Source organism: Melopsittacus undulatus, chromosome 12, assembly GCF_012275295.1.
Source record: "Melopsittacus undulatus isolate bMelUnd1 chromosome 12, bMelUnd1.mat.Z, whole genome shotgun sequence".
Classification (NCBI taxonomy): domain Eukaryota; kingdom Metazoa; phylum Chordata; class Aves; order Psittaciformes; family Psittaculidae; genus Melopsittacus; species Melopsittacus undulatus.
Window position 1 is genome coordinate 2,925,045 of NC_047538.1, and position 18,544 is coordinate 2,943,588.

General features: G+C 52.5%; 1 protein-coding gene across 4 annotated transcripts in view; it reads left to right on the plus strand.

Annotated features, from left to right (window-relative positions):
* FBXO42 (F-box protein 42) overlaps positions 1-18,544 on the plus strand; it is a 48,457-nt gene that overhangs the window by 13,852 nt on the left and 16,061 nt on the right. For all 4 annotated transcript variants that reach the window (XM_034068299.1, XM_034068302.1, XM_034068300.1 and 1 more), the window contains 3 exons: positions 1,962-2,228; positions 5,299-5,415; positions 11,494-11,628. In XM_034068299.1, the coding sequence (XP_033924190.1) occupies positions 1,962-2,228; positions 5,299-5,415; positions 11,494-11,628 (519 nt within the window). The remainder of the gene's footprint in view (positions 1-1,961; positions 2,229-5,298; positions 5,416-11,493; positions 11,629-18,544) is intronic.

Below are 18,544 nucleotides of genomic sequence, written 5' to 3' on the forward strand. Positions count from 1 at the left end.
CAGAGACCCACCACCCTCCCAGTGCACTTTTCCTTAATATCCAATCTGAACTCCCCCTGAAGCAGCTTCATTCTGCTGTCTCATGTCCTGTCACTGGTCGTGTGGACCATGACAGCACATTTGGTGTCACTGGTCACCAAAGAGGGAGGTCTCCATCCTTGGAGGTACTCAAGAGTCTGTAGACACAGGCCAGGCAGCCTGCTCTAGGTGGCCCTGCTTGACCAGGGCCTTGGACCAGATGCCCTCCAGAGCTTCCTTCCAACCTCAACTGTTCTGTGGGTTTCTGACTTGGGATGTTGTTGAATGACCAACCTAGAGGCTGCTGTTAAACCCCTCTGCACCAGGATGGATGTATTGAACACCGTATGGTGAACTTCACCCTTCCATGTCTTGTTCACCCCTTTTAACCTTGCTGTTCCTCCATGGGAGCTGCCCATCGAAGCCTCCAACCTCAAACACATTCCATGGAAGAATCCATCTTTGCCCAGCCTCTTGTCTTCCTCTTGAGCTGTGGGTTTGCTTCCTGGGCTTGCTGCAGGTGGGATTTATCCCATGGACTGGGTTGATCTGCATCCCATCATCCCAGTCCATGTGGGCAGCCTCTGCCTCATGCCATCGGGAGGAACTCAAACTCATCATCCTAAGAACTGGCATTTGCCCTGGTTTGGGCCCTTCATTACAACCTGCTGTGCTGGGAAAGGATGCAAAGGGAATTTGTGATGGGAGTTTCTGGGAGACAAAGCCCCTGAGCCATCTTTATGAGTGGGATTGTGGTTTGAGCTATCGATGCCTGTGCAGTGATGTTCCATCCCATGGTCATCACCCAGTGGCGTTGGAAGGGGAAAGGATCCACTTCCCAAAACAGGGCAGCTGCTTCCTAAGAAATAAGGTCCAGGGATTTGTTCTGCAGTGCAAGCACAGGGATAACTGCAGGCTGTGCCAACTGGAAATCGGCCTCAGCCTCTTGTTAAGGTGGATTTATCTCCTGGTGTATTTCTGTCGGTGCGTTACCGTACACTGCAGGTGTTCGGAATAGCTGGAGAGACAAGATTTGATATTCCAGCTTTCAGCAGCAGTAAATCCTGGGGGACAGGAGGGAGCGTGACCTTCCCTCCCCAGCTGCCAGCACCAACTGAGCGATGCTGAACAGCACATTCTGCCCCCCTGCAGCCCTGCTCCAGCTCTGGGGCAGCAGCACAAGAGGGACCTGGAGCTGTTGGAGCGAGGCCAGAGGAGGCCATGGAGATGCTGCGAGGGCTGGAGCAGCTCTGCTCTGGAGCCAGGCTGAGAGAGCTGGGCTGGGGCAGCCTGGACAAGAGAAGGCTCCTGAAGGGGAGACCTGAGAGCAGCTCCAGTGCCTAAAGGGGCTGCAGGAAACCTGGAGAGGGGCTTGGGACAAGGGCCTGTAGGGACAGGCCAAGGGGAATGGCTTGAACCTGCCTGAGGGGAGACTGAGCTGAGCTCTTAGGCAGAAGCTGTTCCCTGTGAGGGTGCTGAGGCGCTGGCACAGGGTGGCCAGAGAAGCTGTGGCTGCCCCATCCCTGGCAGTGTTCAAGGCCAGGTTGGACACAGGGGCTTGGAGCAGCTGCTCCAGTGGAAGGGGTCCCTGTCTGTGGCAGGGGTTGGAGCTGGAGGAGCTTTAAGGTCCCTTCAACCCAAACCAGGCTGGGATTCTGTGAAGAAAAAGAAAAAATGGGGGTGTTAAGGGGGAATGGGACTGGGATGTTTTTCCCCATTGTGCTGCCTGGGGCAGAGCAGGCTCTGTGGCAAAACTGGTTTCATAGGGAGCAGGATCTGCAGAGATGTCGCTTCCATCCCATCTCACCTTGGGTTGCTCTCAGTTCTGTGGGGATCCCTTTCCCCATCACTGCCTGGCCCCACAGTGCAAAGCAACCAGCTGGGGCCACTGGTGCTATTAATGTTCCTTGTGAGCTTACTGTTTTCTCTTTCCCCTCCTGAAGCTGTGAAGTGGAATGCCATGGCCAGCTCCTCGGACAGTGAAGATGATGGTTTCATGGCTGTGGATCCAGAAGACGCCGTGGTGGAGGGGACGATGGAGCAAGATGATGAGCCACACACTGAGCTGGAGGTGGAGGAGACCAGGCACAACAGATCAATGCTGGAGCTTCCTGAAGAGGTTTTGGAATATATCCTCTCCTTCCTCTCGCCCTATCAGGAGCACAAAACTGCTGCCCTTGTCTGCAAACAGTGGTATCGACTCATCAAAGGTACAGAGCCCTGTAGTGAGGGGGCATTTCTGTTACTGGGGATGTGTAACCCAGCTGCTCTTTGCTTTGGTTTAGCCTTGCTTCTTGTTTTCCCCTTCATCTGGGAAATCTGAATCCTGAAAGGTACCAAAACAGCGGCTCCAGCCATCAGGTCACTTGCTTTGCTCAAGGCACTGCTGATAACAGCCCAGAATTGAGCCCCTCAGCCTCTTTGAAGTGTAAAGGAGTGAAACCCCAGCACAGAGCAGCTCACTGAGGTTGTTTTTGAATGCTCCCTCTTGACCTGGCACTCAGCTTCCCCCACCACCCAGCAGATCCCATGGCTAATGTGGCTGTAATTGTGCTTCCTTTACACCTTGCTTGGTAATAACCTTCCCAAAGTTCATGCTTACAGCTGGAAGCAAAGCCCTGTCAGGTTCTTACAGCTCTGCTGAAGAGAAGTGGTGCATAAAGTCTACATTAACATAGATCTACATATTCACACTTCCTCAAAGAGTAGCCCTGAGACACAGATACTTCTCTTTGCTTCCACACAGTGTTCATCCTGAAGCCTCATGGGGATATTTTAATGCTAGATAGGTATGATATGACAGGTAGGTAGGTAAGGTTTGGAGAAGGATATAACCTAAGTGCTCTGCTCCAGTGTTTCTGGAATTTCCATTGTGTTTCCACTGGGAACATGTGCTTTGAGTGCAGGTTTCATTAAACCCAAGCAGATTAAGAGGAGCCCCCAGGTAAATGTGGATGAATGAGGCACACTGCTGCATGAGGGGAAGACAGTGTCAGGTGAGAGATGCCTTTGGGTGTTGTGTGGGGTGATGGCTCAGTTGTGGACTCCTCTGCACGTGTGAGAGCATTGCTCAGGTTCCTGGCACCTGCTGCCTTGCCCACAGTTGAACAGGCTGGAGGTTAAAGCACAGCTACTTCAGCAGCACAAAAGGACTCATTTTGCATTATTTTGGGGCAGCAGCAGCCTGCACCCCTGTTGAAAGGCTGCATCAAAAGGAGCGTGAGCAGCAGGTCAAGGGGGGTGATCCTGCTCCTCTTGCAGCCCTGTGTGCAGCTCTGGTGTCCTCAGCATAAGAAGGACATGGAGTTGTTGGAGCAAGTCCAGAGGAGGCCATGAGGATGAGTAGGGGATGGAGCAGCTCCTGTATGGAGGCAGGCTGAGAACACTCGGGCTGTTCAGCCTGGAGAAGAGAAGCTGCATGGAGACCTCAGAGCAGCTTCCAGTGTCTGAAGGGGGCTACAAGGATGCTGAAGATGGACTCTTCATCAGGGACTGTAGTGATAGGACAAGGGGTGATGGGTTCAAACTGAAACAGGGGAAGTTCAGGTTGGAGATAAGGCAGAAGCTCTTCCCTGTGAGGGTGCTGAGGCGCTGGCACAGGGTGCCCAGAGAAGCTGTGGCTGCCCCATCCCTGGCAGTGTTCTAGGTCAGGTTGGTCAGTGCCTTGGGTGACATGGTCTAGTGTGAGGTGTCCCTGCCCATGGCAGGGGGTTGGATCTGGATGATTTTAAGGTCCTCTCCAACCCAAATCAAGCTGGGATTCTATGATTTCAAGTGTCAGCAGCCCTTGAGTTACTGCTTGGATGCACTTTCTCACCCAGGACTTGTTCCTGGAGCAGCCTTAGAGATGGAAAGGATGCAGCTGGAATCAAACACCCGGTGATTCACCCCAAAAGAGACTGGGAAACATCCCTGCAGTGAAGGGGAGGGATGAGCAGCCTGAGGCACAGCCTGGCCTTGGAGCTGTCCTTGGAGTCCCCCATCCCAGGGGATGTGTGGTACAGGGCAGCTGTACTGGTTTTGTGGCCATGACAGCACAAAAGGGCAGTGTAACTGCAGCCTGTGAGGGGTCACTGGAGGTAAGGCATTGATTCCTTTAATCCCAGCTAATTTTTCCTGTTTGTCAGGATACATCTGCTATCAAATCCTATAGTTAGATCCCGTTTCCTGCATGACTCTCTGGGACCAGCTGCTTGAGGACCCTGCATTTCATTAATAAAACTTCCTGCTTTCTGTCCAGAGTGCGATTCCTTACTGGGGCTGTTCCCAGCAGAGCTTCCAGTAAGCAAATCCTTGGCAAAGTCTCTGGGCAGGTTGTGGCATCCTCTGTAGTGCAGAAGCCACCAAGTTCAATGCAGCCATAGAACTCCTCCAGAGGCTTCTCTTTGGGTAGGGAGCAGGATCCAGCCCCTCTCAGCACACACACAGTCATGTGTGCTCGATACACAGCTCTGGGGCTGACCAGGGCTGGTGTTAGGAGGGTGATGGTTGTTTCTCCTTGGAAGGTCTGTAAAGGGAAGGGCAGCTCCTCTGGGGTGTGATGAGGGGACAGCAGGGCTCAGCTGCAGCAGAGGAGAGTGAAAACCAGCCCTGTGGAGGCATCTCACGGGCTGACCTTTCCCAAGGCTTTGTTTGCCAGGCTGGAGGGGACGGATGGCAGAAGCACAATGAATTGGTTCAGTGAACACTGCTCATTGCTACGTTCACCCAGTCCCTGTTTTCTATTCTCTGTAATCCTCCAAATTCCCACCAGCTTATTTATAATCATAGACTCATCACAGAATCATGGAATCCAAGTTTGTGTTGGAAGGGACCTTAAAGCTCCTCCAGCTCCAACCCCTGCCACAGACAGGGACCCCTTCCACTGGAGCAGCTGCTCCAAGCCCCTGTGTCCAACCTGGCCTTGAACACTGCCAGGGATGGGGCAGCCACAGCTCCTCTGGGCACCCTGTGCCAGCGCCTCAGCACCCTCACAGGGAACAGCTTCTGCCTAAGAGCTCTTCTCAGTCTCCCCTCTCTTGGGCAGGTTCAAGCCATTCCCCTTGGCCTGTCCCTACAGGCCCTTGTCCCAAGCCCCTCTCCAGCTTTCCTGCAGCCCCTTTAGGCACTGGAGCTGCTCTCAGGTGTCCCCTTCAGGAGCCTTCTCTTGTCCAGGCTGCCCCAGCCCAGCTCTCTCAGCCTGGCTAAATACAGTTCTTCCTAGCTGCTGTCATGCTGCCTGTGCAGTCACAGTTTGTTCCTAATGTGCCCCAATTTTGCTGCTGTCTTGTTTCTCCCCAGGTGTGGCCCATCAGTGCTATCACGGCTTTATCAAAGCAGTGCAAGAAGGAAACATTCAGTGGGAGAGCCGCACTTACCCCTACCCTGGCACCCCCATCACCCAGCGCTTCTCACACAGTAAGTACCTGCTGGGACAGCTCTGCTCACCCTGGTTTGCCACCGGACACTGCAGCCCAGGGGTTTGTGCTGCATCCCTTGGGATCCAGCCCTGCTGCAGACCCCTGTCACTGCAGCACATAACACACAGCTCTGCCAACACAAGTGCTTTGCACAGGGATGGGGGTTTAGTAGCTTCTTGGTTATTGGCTCATTGCTCCTTGGAAATGTCAGTGGAGCAGGGCTGGGATCTTGGCTTTCTGGCTTTCATAGAATCATGGGATGGTTTGGGTTGAAGAGACCTTAAAGCTCCTCCAGCCCCACCCCTGCCACAGGCAGGGACCCCTTCCACCGGAGCAGCTGCTCCAAGCCCCTGTGTCCAACCTGGCCTTGAACACTGCCAGGGATGGGGCAGCCACAGCTTCTCTGGGCACCCTGTGCCAGCGCCTCAGCACCCTCACAGGGAAAAAGATGGTTTTGTGTATTTTATATGCAGGTCTCTTCCCATATCTCCTAGCCTGAGCTTTGTGTCTTCTTCAGTAGAAACCTCAGCTGCTGCACTCAGGCCATTAAATCAACACCCCTGAGTGTGCACACTTGCCACACTTGGGCCATGTGCTGGCTGCTTTCACAGCAGATCTGTTACTCATAGATGTAGAAGATGGGTTTGTAGGGGGCTGAGTATGGCTTCCTTCAGTTTAAAGCACAGCCACACATGAGACACGAGGGTATTTGCTGATAGAAGTGATTCAGTTCACACTGCTTGTGTATGGGTGAAGCTTCAACCTGCTTCCAAGTTTCTAGGAGAGAACAGCAAAAAAGCATTCCCATTGAGGAAAAGGTCATATTATACCAAACTAGTTTATGTTGGAATGGATCTTAAAGCTCATCCAGTTCCAACCTCTGCCATGGCCAGGGACACCTTCCATTAGAGCAGCTTGCTCCAAGCCCCTGTGTCCAACCTGGCCTTGAACTGATACTGAAATAGAACTTGCCTGTAGTGCAGCAGCACTGCACTGCCTCAGCCTGCTCTGCCTGGTGGCACGCTCACATAGGACAGGACTTCCATCCCCAGGAGACACTGCAGGAATCTCTGGTAAAGCCATGGAGCTGTTTAAGGGACATGCTTGTCCTCCGGAAGAATGCAAGTCCCTGCTGTACCTAGCTTGGTGTGAAGTGTTCCCAAAGTGCTTATTAATGACTTCCCAATCTGGGTATGTTTCCCCTCAGTTCTTGCAGCCTTTTTCAACCTGGGAGCTTTAAGGCTGGCTGTGAATTCCTGAAATAGGCCCCGGTACTGCTCCAGACACTGAGTGCTCTGTAGTTTATCCTGCTGCCCACTGGGGGCTTTGCTGTTACGCTCCATCCAACGTGAGCTGTCTCCCTAAAGCCGCTGCCCTCGGAGCGTGTCATCTGGATTAGCCTCTCTGTTTGCTGCTGTCCTGGCTCTGGTCAGTCCTCAGTTGCTCCCCAAGCGTTATTAATGCACTTTCTGTGCAGAAAGCTAATCTGGATTAACTTGTTTGCTGATTTAAAGGGATTTTTTAAAGCAGATCTGCAGTAGCTGCTTTCCCTCCACTGAAGTGTCTCGTGTTGCTGGGTTCCTGCATTAAACTCAAGCTGCAAATATTTCATTGCAGAAACTCCAACTGAATCTTTAAGCCTAAACTACTGAGATGCTGAGGTGAATAAGAACAGGAGGTTTGGGACTCATAAATCCCTTTCTAGGGGTGAGTAATGCACCAGCTCATGTAGAAGACGTCATCTCCCAGGCATGAGCCACTGAAGGCAACAGACAGCAGGAGCTGGCACCAAAACAGTGGTCAGGCCTGTCTGACTTCCAGGATTTATTAGAACTATCCCACAAATACTCTTAAGGAGCATAAAAGGACGAGCAAGAGAATTCTAAACAGTTGGAGGTCAAAATGTCTCCTCTCAGTTCCAAAGGGAGGAACAGCAGAACCGTTGGATAAGGAATAATGAATGGATGTTCCTTTCGTCCGGTCCCGTGGGGAGGGTTTGGCAAAGCTCACACAGCTGATAACGAACCTCATGGATGAGCTGTAGTTTTAATGAAGGATTTAAAGCTGCAGAACATCAGCCTGTAGCAATGATGTTGGATTTGCAGGTGTAAATGTCCCATCTCAGTGAGAGAAACACTTCCTGTGGAGGTTTCTGAGCCGAACATCAACTCTGATGTTTGCAGGAGCCATCTAATTCCTTTTTAGCCCTAAAGTACATCAAAGCCCTACAAACATCATAGCAGGGCAGTGACTCATGTGGTTAAATAACTGGCCCCAGTCAGAATGCCACGTCAGGAGGAATGCAGGAAGGGGGAAGCAGCAGAGGAATGCCGCCTGTTGTGCCAGGAATATTGATCCTTTGATGGAAGAGTGACTAATTTTAAAGCCTGATTCTGGTTTTTCCGTGCAGTCTGGGAGATGACTAATGAGAGCAATTCCCTGCCTTCACCCAGAGAGGCAGGGGCGAGGTGGAAGCCGGAATGTTGTTTGGTTTACAGGATGGGCTGCTTGACACCAGAGCTTCTCATATCACCCAGCATTGCTCAATGGAGCCCTGCCTTTTGACGACAGTGAGTGCCTGTGCTGCAGGGAGCAGGGAAACGGTGGTTTAGAGCAGAAGGAGATGGCTTGGTGGGGTTTTTCCCCCTAAGATGTGTGGAGCTGGGCTCTCTGAGCAATGCTGGGCATTTATCATGCCACAGCGCCCATGTGGTTGGTGTAAAGCAGGACCTGGAGCTTTCATCTGCAGCCCGACCTCGGCGTCACTGTACATAGCTCTGGTGCCAAGTGTGGTTGGGTGTGGAGTGCCAGCAGCTCGATGTACAATGCTTGCAGCATCAGCTCAGCTGGCTCCTCCTGGGAATGCTGACACCGAGGGCTGTCAGCCTTTAGCTGCAGTGGGATTCCAACAGCCAAGCTGACTCCTTCCCCTCTCTCCAATGGGGGATGCAGCCTTTGAACTCAGGTGACTTTATTTGAGGTATTCGACATGTAAAAAGCCAGGTACCACAAAGGGCATGTGCTCTGCAGTCTTCCCTTCCCACTTCATCTTCCTTTCAGTTATCCTGCGCTCCAGGCAAAGGTCTCTGATGCTTTGTGGTGCAGCACAGAGAGCCAACAGGAACAAATTCAAATCCAGCTGCCTCTGTTCTCTCTTCAGGTATCAGCATCTTCAAGCAGCCCGAATATTCCTTGCCCTTATTTCCAGTTACAGTGTGTTTGTAATCCTGAAACATGGGGGACACTGAATTTTACTGGCTCTGGACAAAAATCAACCCAAAATCCCATGTTCTCCACCCTTCCTTGGGCACCAGGGACTCGCACCCTCCTCCCCTTTGCAAGCCTGGTTTAAAGTGCAGCTCTCACTTGTGCTTTGTTTCCTCCTTGACCCCTGATGCCCTTTTTCCTCCCCAAACCAGTCTGCCCTCCTCGGCTTCAGCAGCTTTACAAGGACTGGCAAAGCACAGTAAGTTTGGCTTCTTTTGGTCTAGGATTAAAATGCCTCCTGGTGCCTGCCTGGCTGGCCTGGGGTTTGAAGCCAAATAGAGGAGAAGAATGCTGCCACCTCCCCTCTGACATAATAGAGGAGCTGGGCTGCGGTGTGCAGGCTGGGCTTGCCAAGGGGGTGGTGTGGGGAGGAGGAAGAGGCTCTCACCATGGCATGCTTGAGGTGGGGGTTAGGTTTCTAAAGGAACTAAGCCCTTCCTGAAAGGTGAAGTAGGAAAGCCCCAGTGTTGCTTTGTGCTGGGTGTTAACTGCATGGGCTTAGGGTGTGAAGCACCTCACCCTGTGCTGGGTGGAGGTGATCTCCAAGGGTCTGCTGGGTGACAATGAGGCAGGGCTGAGTCTCAGCGAGCAGTTAAAGCATTAAAACTGTTCTTCATTGTGATTTCTTCCTCAATCCTGTGCCAGGCACATGCACTTCACAGAGCTCCAAAGTGATGGGCTGTGGCACTAGAGGTATTAAATCTTTCACCAAGGTGTAGGCTGGGATGAAGACAGTTCAGTTGCACATAAGGACATTGTAGATAGGGATAGATTGTGTGGTCTCACCCTGTGAGCATCCCCAGGGTCAGCTAAGCACCCTGGACTCATCCCTAATAGCCCAGGGCATGAGGGCTGTTGGCTTTTCAATAAGGGATCAGACCATGGGACCTTCAGCAAAGACCACCGGGTGTCATGGTGTCCCCAGCATAGTGCTGAGCGTGCAGCAGGATGAGGGTCACTGGTGTATTTTGCACAGCCTGCAAAAGTAGGGCTGTGGTGTTGGATCATTGGAAACCAGAAATGTACTTGTACTGGCCCAGAGCAAAGCTATGAGAGCAGGGACTTCTCGTGGGGATTTGCTCTGAGCCCTTTTCTCTTGCTGCCAAAAGTAGGGTATCAGCCTTTTGCTCCAGATGCTCCTTTTATAGGCTCTTTTTCTGCTCTTTTCTGGCTGCTGTTCCCAAAAGGACAACAAGCCTTTCTGTCTGTGCAAGCTCCGAGCATCCTGTGTCCCCTCAGGTCACATCATCTGAATCTATTTTTATTGTTGAATGGGAGAGCAGCTCTGAACAGCACTGCAGGAAGGAGCTCCCCTGTGAGGGTGCCCAGAGAAGCTGTGGCTGCCCCATCCCTGGCAGTGTTCAAGGCCAGGTTGGACACAGGGGCTTGGAGCAGCTGCTCCAGTGGAAGGGGTCCCTGCCTGTGGCAGGGGTTGGAGCTGGATGAGCTTTAAGGTCCCTTCAACCCAAACCATTCCGTGATGTTATGAAGTCAATGGGATTCCTTGTATTTGAGGAGGGAAATGAAGAACTTGAGAAATCCTCTTTGTAGCTTCAGGGATTTAACTTTCTGAACACATTTGAATCTTCCTCATCCTCCAAGGCAGAAAAGCTGAGCAAGTCCTCTCTGCTCTAATGTTTAATGTATTTCCCAGCAGAGGTGCCTGGGTGCCATGGGACACTGCCAAAGGCAGACACTTGCATATCATTTCTTTTTCCTGCAGAGTCTGATTTGGGGGCAAACACTCTTTTACTTCCCTAGGTATCCTTAGAGGGCTGTCAAGTGCTGTGTTCCCTCCCTGTTCCCCATCTCACTGCCTAATCCTTTCCCATAAGGAGCAGAGGGAATGCTTGTGTAGGATGGGTTTCAGTGATGCTGAAGATAGGGTCTAGAGTCTGATGAGGAACTGCTGAGGGACCTGGGGGGTTCAGTGTGGAGAAGGCTCACGGGGGACCTGATGGCTCCCTACAAGTGTCTGACAGGAGGATGGAGCCAGGAGGGTCTGGGCTCTGCTCCCAAGGAGCAAGGGATGGGACAAGAGGAACCGGCCTCAAGCTGCACCAGGGCAGGTTTAGATGGAGCTGAGGAACAATTCCTGCCCCAGAGGGTGCTCAGGCATTGGAACAGGCTGCCCAGGGCAGGGCTGCAGTCACCAGCCCTGCAAGGGTTCACACATGGTGGAGACGGGGCCTCAGCGCCATGGGGCAGGGGTGGCCTTGGCAGTGATAGGAATGGTTGGATTGGATGAGCTGAAAGGGCTTTTCCAACCCAAATAACTCTATGAAATGCTATCATATCTGGAAAAAGCAGTAAGTGAAGGGCTGGGTACACAGGCTGGCTTCTCAGTCTCATCTGGTGACCCTGGCCATCATAGGAATGAGCTCAGAGAAGGGAGGTGTGCTGAGCACTAATCATAGCTGATCTCATTAACTGCAGGCTTCTAAGGCAGCTTTCCTTGCACTTTCAGGAGCAGCTCTGCTTGAGGGGATAAGGTTCTTGCTGAAGGTTTATGCTGCTCAGGGATATCCCTAAGCTGGCCCATGGTTTTATTGAAGTTGGGGCAGCCCCACTGTCTGTTCTGTATGGAACAGGAGGAAAGCCTGGACAAGAGAAGGCTTCTGAAGGGGAGACCTGAGAGCAGCTCCAGTGCCTAAAGGGGCTGCAGGAAAGCTGGAGAGGGGCTTGGGACAAGGGCCTGTAGGGACAGGCCAAGGGGAATGGCTTGAACCTGCCTGAGGGGAGATTGATCTCTCTTTTCACCCCAAACCACAAATGTCAGGGCCTTGCCTCATGTGTTTCTGTTCTCCAGGTGCATGTTACTACGACTCTAACCAGTCCATGTACGTGTTTGGTGGCTGCACACAGAGCAGTTGCAACGCTGCCTTCAACGACCTCTGGAGACTCGACCTGAACAGCAAGGAGTGGATCCGGCCCCTGGCATCAGGTGAGAAATGCCACTATGAAACGGGTAAAACCTACCTCAGCCCTGCCACGGCTGCTCTCAGACTGGGTTTCCCAGGTGTTTTATCACCATCTGACCACTTCTCAGGTGATATTGGGGGGTTTTTTGGCCCCAGACTTCAGTATCCTCAGCACCGTGCTGGGTTGTTCCTCTTTGGAGGCGCTGGTTCGTGCCATGCGGGATGAGTGACACTTCCCTGTGACCACAAGAGCCTGTTTTGTTAGCAATTGATGTCTCAAAGCCGAGAGATTTGTATTCTTTAATAACCTTGGTAGCCACCACCTCAGGTATGTTGAGGAGTGGAGGAGACGTGCCCGTGCCGGCTCCCCACAGCGTGGGAAAGCAGGCACATTCCTGCAGTCCCCGTGGTGCTCAGGGCAGGAAAACAACAGCCCTGGTTTTCCAGCCTGGGGATCGGATCCCCATGGCACTCACATGCTCTGTGCTCGTTTTCCTTCTGCTTCTCAGTGTGACTGCAATAACTCTGGAGATGAGCACAGGAACTGGGGGAGGAAAGTCAGTGTTAAAGCAGTGATTGCAGGGGAAGCTGATGTGCAACCAAGAGCAGAAGGAGGAAAAGGAGCTCAGCATCCAGCAGCCACTCCTTGCTGATGTGCCTGCTTGGGTGCAGATCCTCCTCCATTGTGCTCTGAAGTGTTGTGGGTTATTCACTTATTATTTAAAGTCGTGTTTCCTTGTCTGACACTTCTTTCCCTTATATGAAGTCCTCCCAAATCCAGATGTTTTTGCATCCTGATGTCCTCTGGGAATTGGTGGGCTGTCACTTTGACATGTTAACATGTAACTCAGTGCTTGATGGCTGCTTGTGCAGACTGATACTCAGCAACTCCTCATAGTTTGACTTCTGCATCTGCACATCCACTGCATGATGCTTGCAGGTGAGAATTAACCAGCCATGGACTGAGAGAAAAGCAACCACAGCCTGCACCTATGTGAAACCCGGCTCTCACTCTTCCCCCTTCCCTGCTGGAGCAATCTCCCTGTGCTCATGGGTGGAGAAGAGGCCCTGGGTAGCATAAACAGGATACTGGGCCATGCAGACCTCTGCTCTGACCCAGGACATCTATTCTTCCAGCGCAGCGAGTTCTTCCGTCGCATTGAATGCAGGGCATGACTCGCAGTCGTGTCCATGGCTCCAGCTGCCGGCACCCAGCTCCGCTCGCTCACCCCCTTGGTATTTCACCAAGTCAGATTCCCAGTGCCTTACTAACAGATTACACTTTGAAAAGAACGAGTCCTGTGGGAATATGTGTCAGAGTTAAGTCCCATGGGAAGATCCCCCGAGGAAATCTTTCTGCATGCTGTCATGAGCGCGTGGAGCGAGATGGGATCGCAACTGAAACTTCAGGCAGGCTCACCAAACAGAGAGCTCTTGTTCCTTGGGCTGCAGAGGAGATGAGTCACTCCCTGCTTGTGCCCCTGGTGCTATCTTGCACAGGACTGCTTGTATCTTACACATCACCGCTCTCCTTTTTGTGTCTTACACATAACTGCTCTCTTTTTATCCCTTGGTGCCCTTAACCGGAGGGTTGGCACCCGCTGCCTGGGAAAGAATAGTGGCTGGAGGGGGCAAAAGCTGAGAGCTTTGAAACTCAGGAGTCAGAGCTAAATAAGGCAGGAGAGCTGCTGTTCTTCACAGGAGCTGACATTGATGGATTAACCTCGCTGTGTGCAGGCTCATTGCTGCTGGAGCTTGAGGAGTTCCCACACCTGCCCCTATGGACTCTATAGGGTAGGTCTTGCTCCAGGATAAGGCACCGGCTGTTCCATGAGGCCAGTTCATGCTCAGAGAGCTTGGCTTGCACTCTCCTTGCACCCTCATTAAGCATGAGCATCTTACCTAATGAGACCCAGGTGATGTGACTGGGAGGACAGTGCCAGGGCCACACTGAATGCCTTGGACATGGGTGAGCTGAAACCACTTCATCCTCTCCCCTCTCCAAAGGGCTTTTCTGTTGTTGTTTGCTCATACCTGTTTTTCCTTTGGGTTTTCTTCCTTGTAGGCATGAGATGACATCAGAGCTGGATAATCCCTCTCCAGCCCGAGCTGCTGCACTTCACCCAGCAGTAAATATTTAGCCTTCAAAGGTGTAATTGGCCTGTGTTGCTTTTAGTCTCGGCGAGGAGGAGGGAGATAATTGCTTCCAAAAACCCTAATTTTTGAGGTTTCAAAGTATTTTTGTGCTTAGATCTAAAACAATGGCATTGACTTTGGACTTATTAGGCTGGAGCAGAACAAGAGAGTCAATGCCTGGCTTTTATGTAGTGCTTTTTCCTGGTGGGGCTCAACGCTCTACAAAGGAGGCAGCATGTGAACAGGAATGCATCTCAGCTCTTCTCCCTCAAGCTCTTTTGGCCACTTTGGAGCTGTTTTCCACCTTCTCCACTCCCACATAGGAGCCTTGCCAGAGCAGGAGGGGAGTTGTAGTTAATGGCTCTGGCATTACGTGGGAAGGCTGCAATGTTATGCCAGGGTAGGTGGTCCCTGGGAGGCAGGAGCCTTTCTCCATGTGTTAGGGATGCTTGCTTTATTCTCTCTTGATTTGCATAATTAACCTGGGCACTTGTTTGGCTTGGAGCCTATCTGCACAGAGGAGAACCTGCCACAGAGGACTGGAGGTGGTTTACACCAGTGATGCAGCTGGAGGCAAGGGTTAGTCTCCACTGTGACTCAAGCTGCAGCACGCCGCTCCCGCAGCAAGGACGCACGCAGGGTGCCTTTGGTGGTAATAATCCTCTGGTGCTCCCCCAAAACAGCTGAAACAGGGAAGAAACCAAATCCCTTTGGGATGGAGATGGCCAGGATTTTGTGCAATGGGGGCTGTTGGGGTTCCCGTAGTGGGGGCTTTGGCATGGGGTTGGAATTGGCTGATGCAGGCAGGGTGGCAGGGAAGGTTTGTCCTGTTTCCATGTGGTTGTGAAGCACTCCGGATGAGATCCCGTCCATCTCTGCAATGAATGCTGCAGGCAGAGGCTGCCTCGGCCACCAGCACTGCCCCAAGACCTTCACCATCATCTGTATCTCCTGTTGTGTCCTTGGGCTACAGGGAATAACTTGGAGGTGTATCCCTATCCGCAGGCAGTTTTCCTTCTGGCCTGCCATGCTATTCCAGACCGTGTGTTCCTGCAGACTTTCTCCCTTCCTATATTTGTTAATGTTCCTCAGGAGCCCTGCACTTGGCCTCTGTCTGCCCCAAACTGGTAAATACCTTTTATAAATCAGAGAGAAAAATGCCAGGAGGTTTGTCCATGCTCCCAGGGCCTTAGGGACAGAGATGGAAAGCTTTTCTTTCCCAAACCAAGCCTCTTGTAGTGCTGGCAGGGTAAGGAATGGTGTTACAAAGAGCAGGTCTTTGAGGGAGAGGAACATGAACTGAAGTCGTGCAGGATCTGCACATCCTTCCTGTTGTTTCTGCTTTAGCACCCAGAGCCAAGGACGATCCCATCTCCTCTCCAGCTGTCTGTGGAGGCAGGAGAGCTGGAAAGGCCCCGGTTCCCCCCTTGGTGCTGTGGTGTTTTCCCACTGAGATCCCACTGTGCTATCAGGAGACTCATGGCTCCGCTCTTCCTGTTTGCTATGGAAGGCTCTCCATGCACCCACCCTTCCGCCGGGGAGGTGGGACTCCAGGACCTGTTTCCTGCTGTGTTGCTCTCCCTGCACTCACGCTGCATTTGCTTCCACTGGGATATAGGAAAGCTGCTCATGACCCTCAGGATTTGAGGATAAAACCAGCCTTGGAGGTAAACCTTGTGCATTAGATGCGCTGATCCCCTCTGTCCATGCTCAGTGTCAAGGCACAGCCCCATCAGAGCAGCTGATGCTCCCTGCTTTAGCCTGTAAATGAGTAGAGCCCACCAGCCTGAAGTTTGCCCTGCAAACCTCCCAAGTAGCCTTAACCCAACACTGTAAGTGTGCAACAAGCCCTCTCCCACGTTGGTTGTTGGTTCTTCTTGGCTCTGTTCTTCCCCCAGGTCCTCTCTCAGTGCTTTTGAGTGGGAGCTGCTGGAGTTTAAGGCTCAGGTTTCCCCTTGTGAGCCGAGGGGAAGGTGCCTTTGATGGTGTTGTGTCAACAGAGCTAACAGCCCAAAGCAGGCAGGAGAGGCTCTGCTGTCACCTGCCCCAGGTGCTTCTATCAGATGTGGTCCCTGGTAGCTGAGGTTTGCCCTCCATAAAGCTCTGCAAAAACCTTGCCTGGAGGCAAAAAAACCCAGCCCTGTTTTCATCATCCCCTTGGAGAAACCAGGGCAAGTGCTCAGAGCAGCTGGTGAAGTCTCACAATGCTGCTCCTGGTCTGGAGTGAGTTTCCTCCTCTGGGATGCGAGCTTTGTGGAGCTGAAAGGGGACATGAGCCCAGCAAAGCACTTCCCAAGGGACAGAGGTGGTTGTGCAGGGGTGATCCAGCCAGCATCCAGCCCTCCACATCCACACATCAGTGCAGCACCTTCCTGCCAAGGGATCACTGGGGTTTCCATGGGTAAATACTCATTAGAGGAGTACAAACCTCCTTCTGTGTGGATTTAAACCCCACTGTGTCTGAAGAGCTCCTGTAGAGCTGCAGCTTGTTCTGTCCTGGGTTGTGTTCTGCATCATCTTGTTTCTGAGCAGCCAGAATGGGCTGAGACTCATCACTGACCCACTCAGCCCTGACCCCGTGCTCCTCTGTTCCCCTTGCATCATGACTTACCTCGTGGTAATGTAGTGAGTGATCCAAGGCACAGCTTTGCTTTGGGGATTCAACCCCCCCCAAACCATGCCCTGCCAGTGCTAATGGCCTCCCTAGAGCAGCAGTTCTCAGTCTGAGCCCTGCTCTAGGCCCTGGGACACCATTTGTGGTTTGTAGCAGAACAGATTCTTAGAGGGATGGATGCAAGGAGGGAAGCTGGGAGAAGCAGGTGTGGAAAATGAGCTCCTGAATTCAGTGCAGCTCATTGCCATTTCCAGCCCTTGAAGGGAGAACTGCAGAATGGACTCTGTGTGCTGGGCTGCATCCCCAGAGCATGAGCAGCAGCTCAGGGAGGGGATCCTGCCCCTCTGCTGTGCTCTGCAGAGACCCCCCCTGCAGCCCTGATCCAGCTCTGGGGCAGCAGCACAAGAGGGACCTGGAGCTGCTGGAGCGAGGCCAGAGGAGGCCATGGAGATGCTGCGAGGGCTGGAGCAGCTCTGCTCTGGAGCCAGGCTGAGAGAGCTGGGCTGGGGCAGCCTGGACAAGAGAAGGCTCTTGAAGGGGAGACCTGAGAGCAGCTCCAGTGCCTGAAGGGGCTGCAGGAAAGCTGGAGAGGGGCTTGGGACAAGGGCCTGTAGGGACAGGCCAAGGGGAATGGCTTGAACCTGCCCAAGAGAGGGGAGACTGAGCTGAGCTCTTAGGCAGAAGCTGTTCCCTGTGAGGGTGCTGAGGCGCTGGCACAGGGTGCCCAGAGAAGCTGTGTCTGCCCCATCCCTGGCAGTGTTCAAGGCCAGGTTTGACACAGGGGCTTGGAGCATCTGCTCCAGTGGAAGGGGTCCCTGCCCGTGGCAGGGGTTGGAGCTGGACGGGATTTAAGGTCTCTTAACCCAAACCATTCCATGGTTCTATGATCCTGTGTGTTTCTGAGCTTGGTGCAATGAGGAGCATCCCTTTTTAATGAAAGCTGTGCCACAGTTACTGTTCAGCTCTGGGATCACCTCTGCAGCCACAATGTAGCTGCTGCTCTCCTGGGAATAAAAAGGGGTGGAAAGCTGATGCCTGGCAGACAATAACACCTCTTGTTAGGGCTGCAGCTGCTGGCTGCAGGTGTCTGGTGTTTCAAAGTAGAACAGGTTAATGACAGGGATGCAAGCCCTCTGTAGGGAATGGATCCTGGAGGAGAGGAAAGCTTTTTCCCCAGTTCTTTTCCTGGTCTGGCTCATTTCTCTCTCATTGTCCTCTCAGTTCAGTAGTTGTATTTCTGCCTTTGTAGGTCTAAAACTTTCCATGTTACCATCAAAACCAAGCCCTGGCTTTCCCACCACCATCAAAATGCTCTTTGAGCCCTTAAGCCCAGAGTGACTTGATCCTATCGGAAACTCTGCTGTAATTGTGGTGAGGCTGCTGCCTGACCAGAGCTCGCTTATCACACACTGCCCTTCTGTAACACAGACAGGAGTTTCTGGGCTGCCTTCTACACCATCCTTTGGGATGGATGCTGTTGCTTGGAATAGCTTTCCCTGATGTAAATATATTGAGTTTTCCCCCCCTTTTTTAGCTCCCAGGTGTGCAAGGAGATGAGTAACCACTTGTGCAGAGTTGTAGTAGCCTTTGACAGCCAAATCCTCTGTGCTGTGGGGCTGGAAGTGACAAGGAGCACTGGAGGATGAAGCCATTCCAAGATGTAAGCAGCAGTGCAGAAGTAAGAAGGCAAAGTGCATCCTTTGAAGCAGGCTCCTGGTAACTGCTGCAATCTGCCTGGTGGTACATGTAGAAACATCCCCATGCACAGCACACCAAGGTCATCCCATTGCACAGCTTCCTGCTCCTGGGGGAGAAGTGCATCCGTGCAAACCTTAAACAGCCTATCTTGCAAAACACAGCATTGCAGGGAGTGGGACCTGGCTCTGCTGCCTTTGGAAAGGGTGAGTTACACCCTGCTCTCTGCAGGAGCTCCACATTCAGCCTAGAACAGCGAGTTTCAACTTCATTAGCACCCTTCCGAGGGTGAGCCTGGAGCTGGTTTGGCAGGCTCCAAGGCTCTGCAGAGCTGGGGTGCCTCTCAGGCCCTTGGTTAGCCTGTGTAAGGCAGGCTTGGGTGCTCATTTGTTCCTTTCCTCGCTTGGCTGCTTTGGAGAAGTGGCTTTGATGAACTTTGTGGTGTGAAATATGAACTATTCCAAGGGCAAGAGGCGAAAGATCAGAAACTCAGC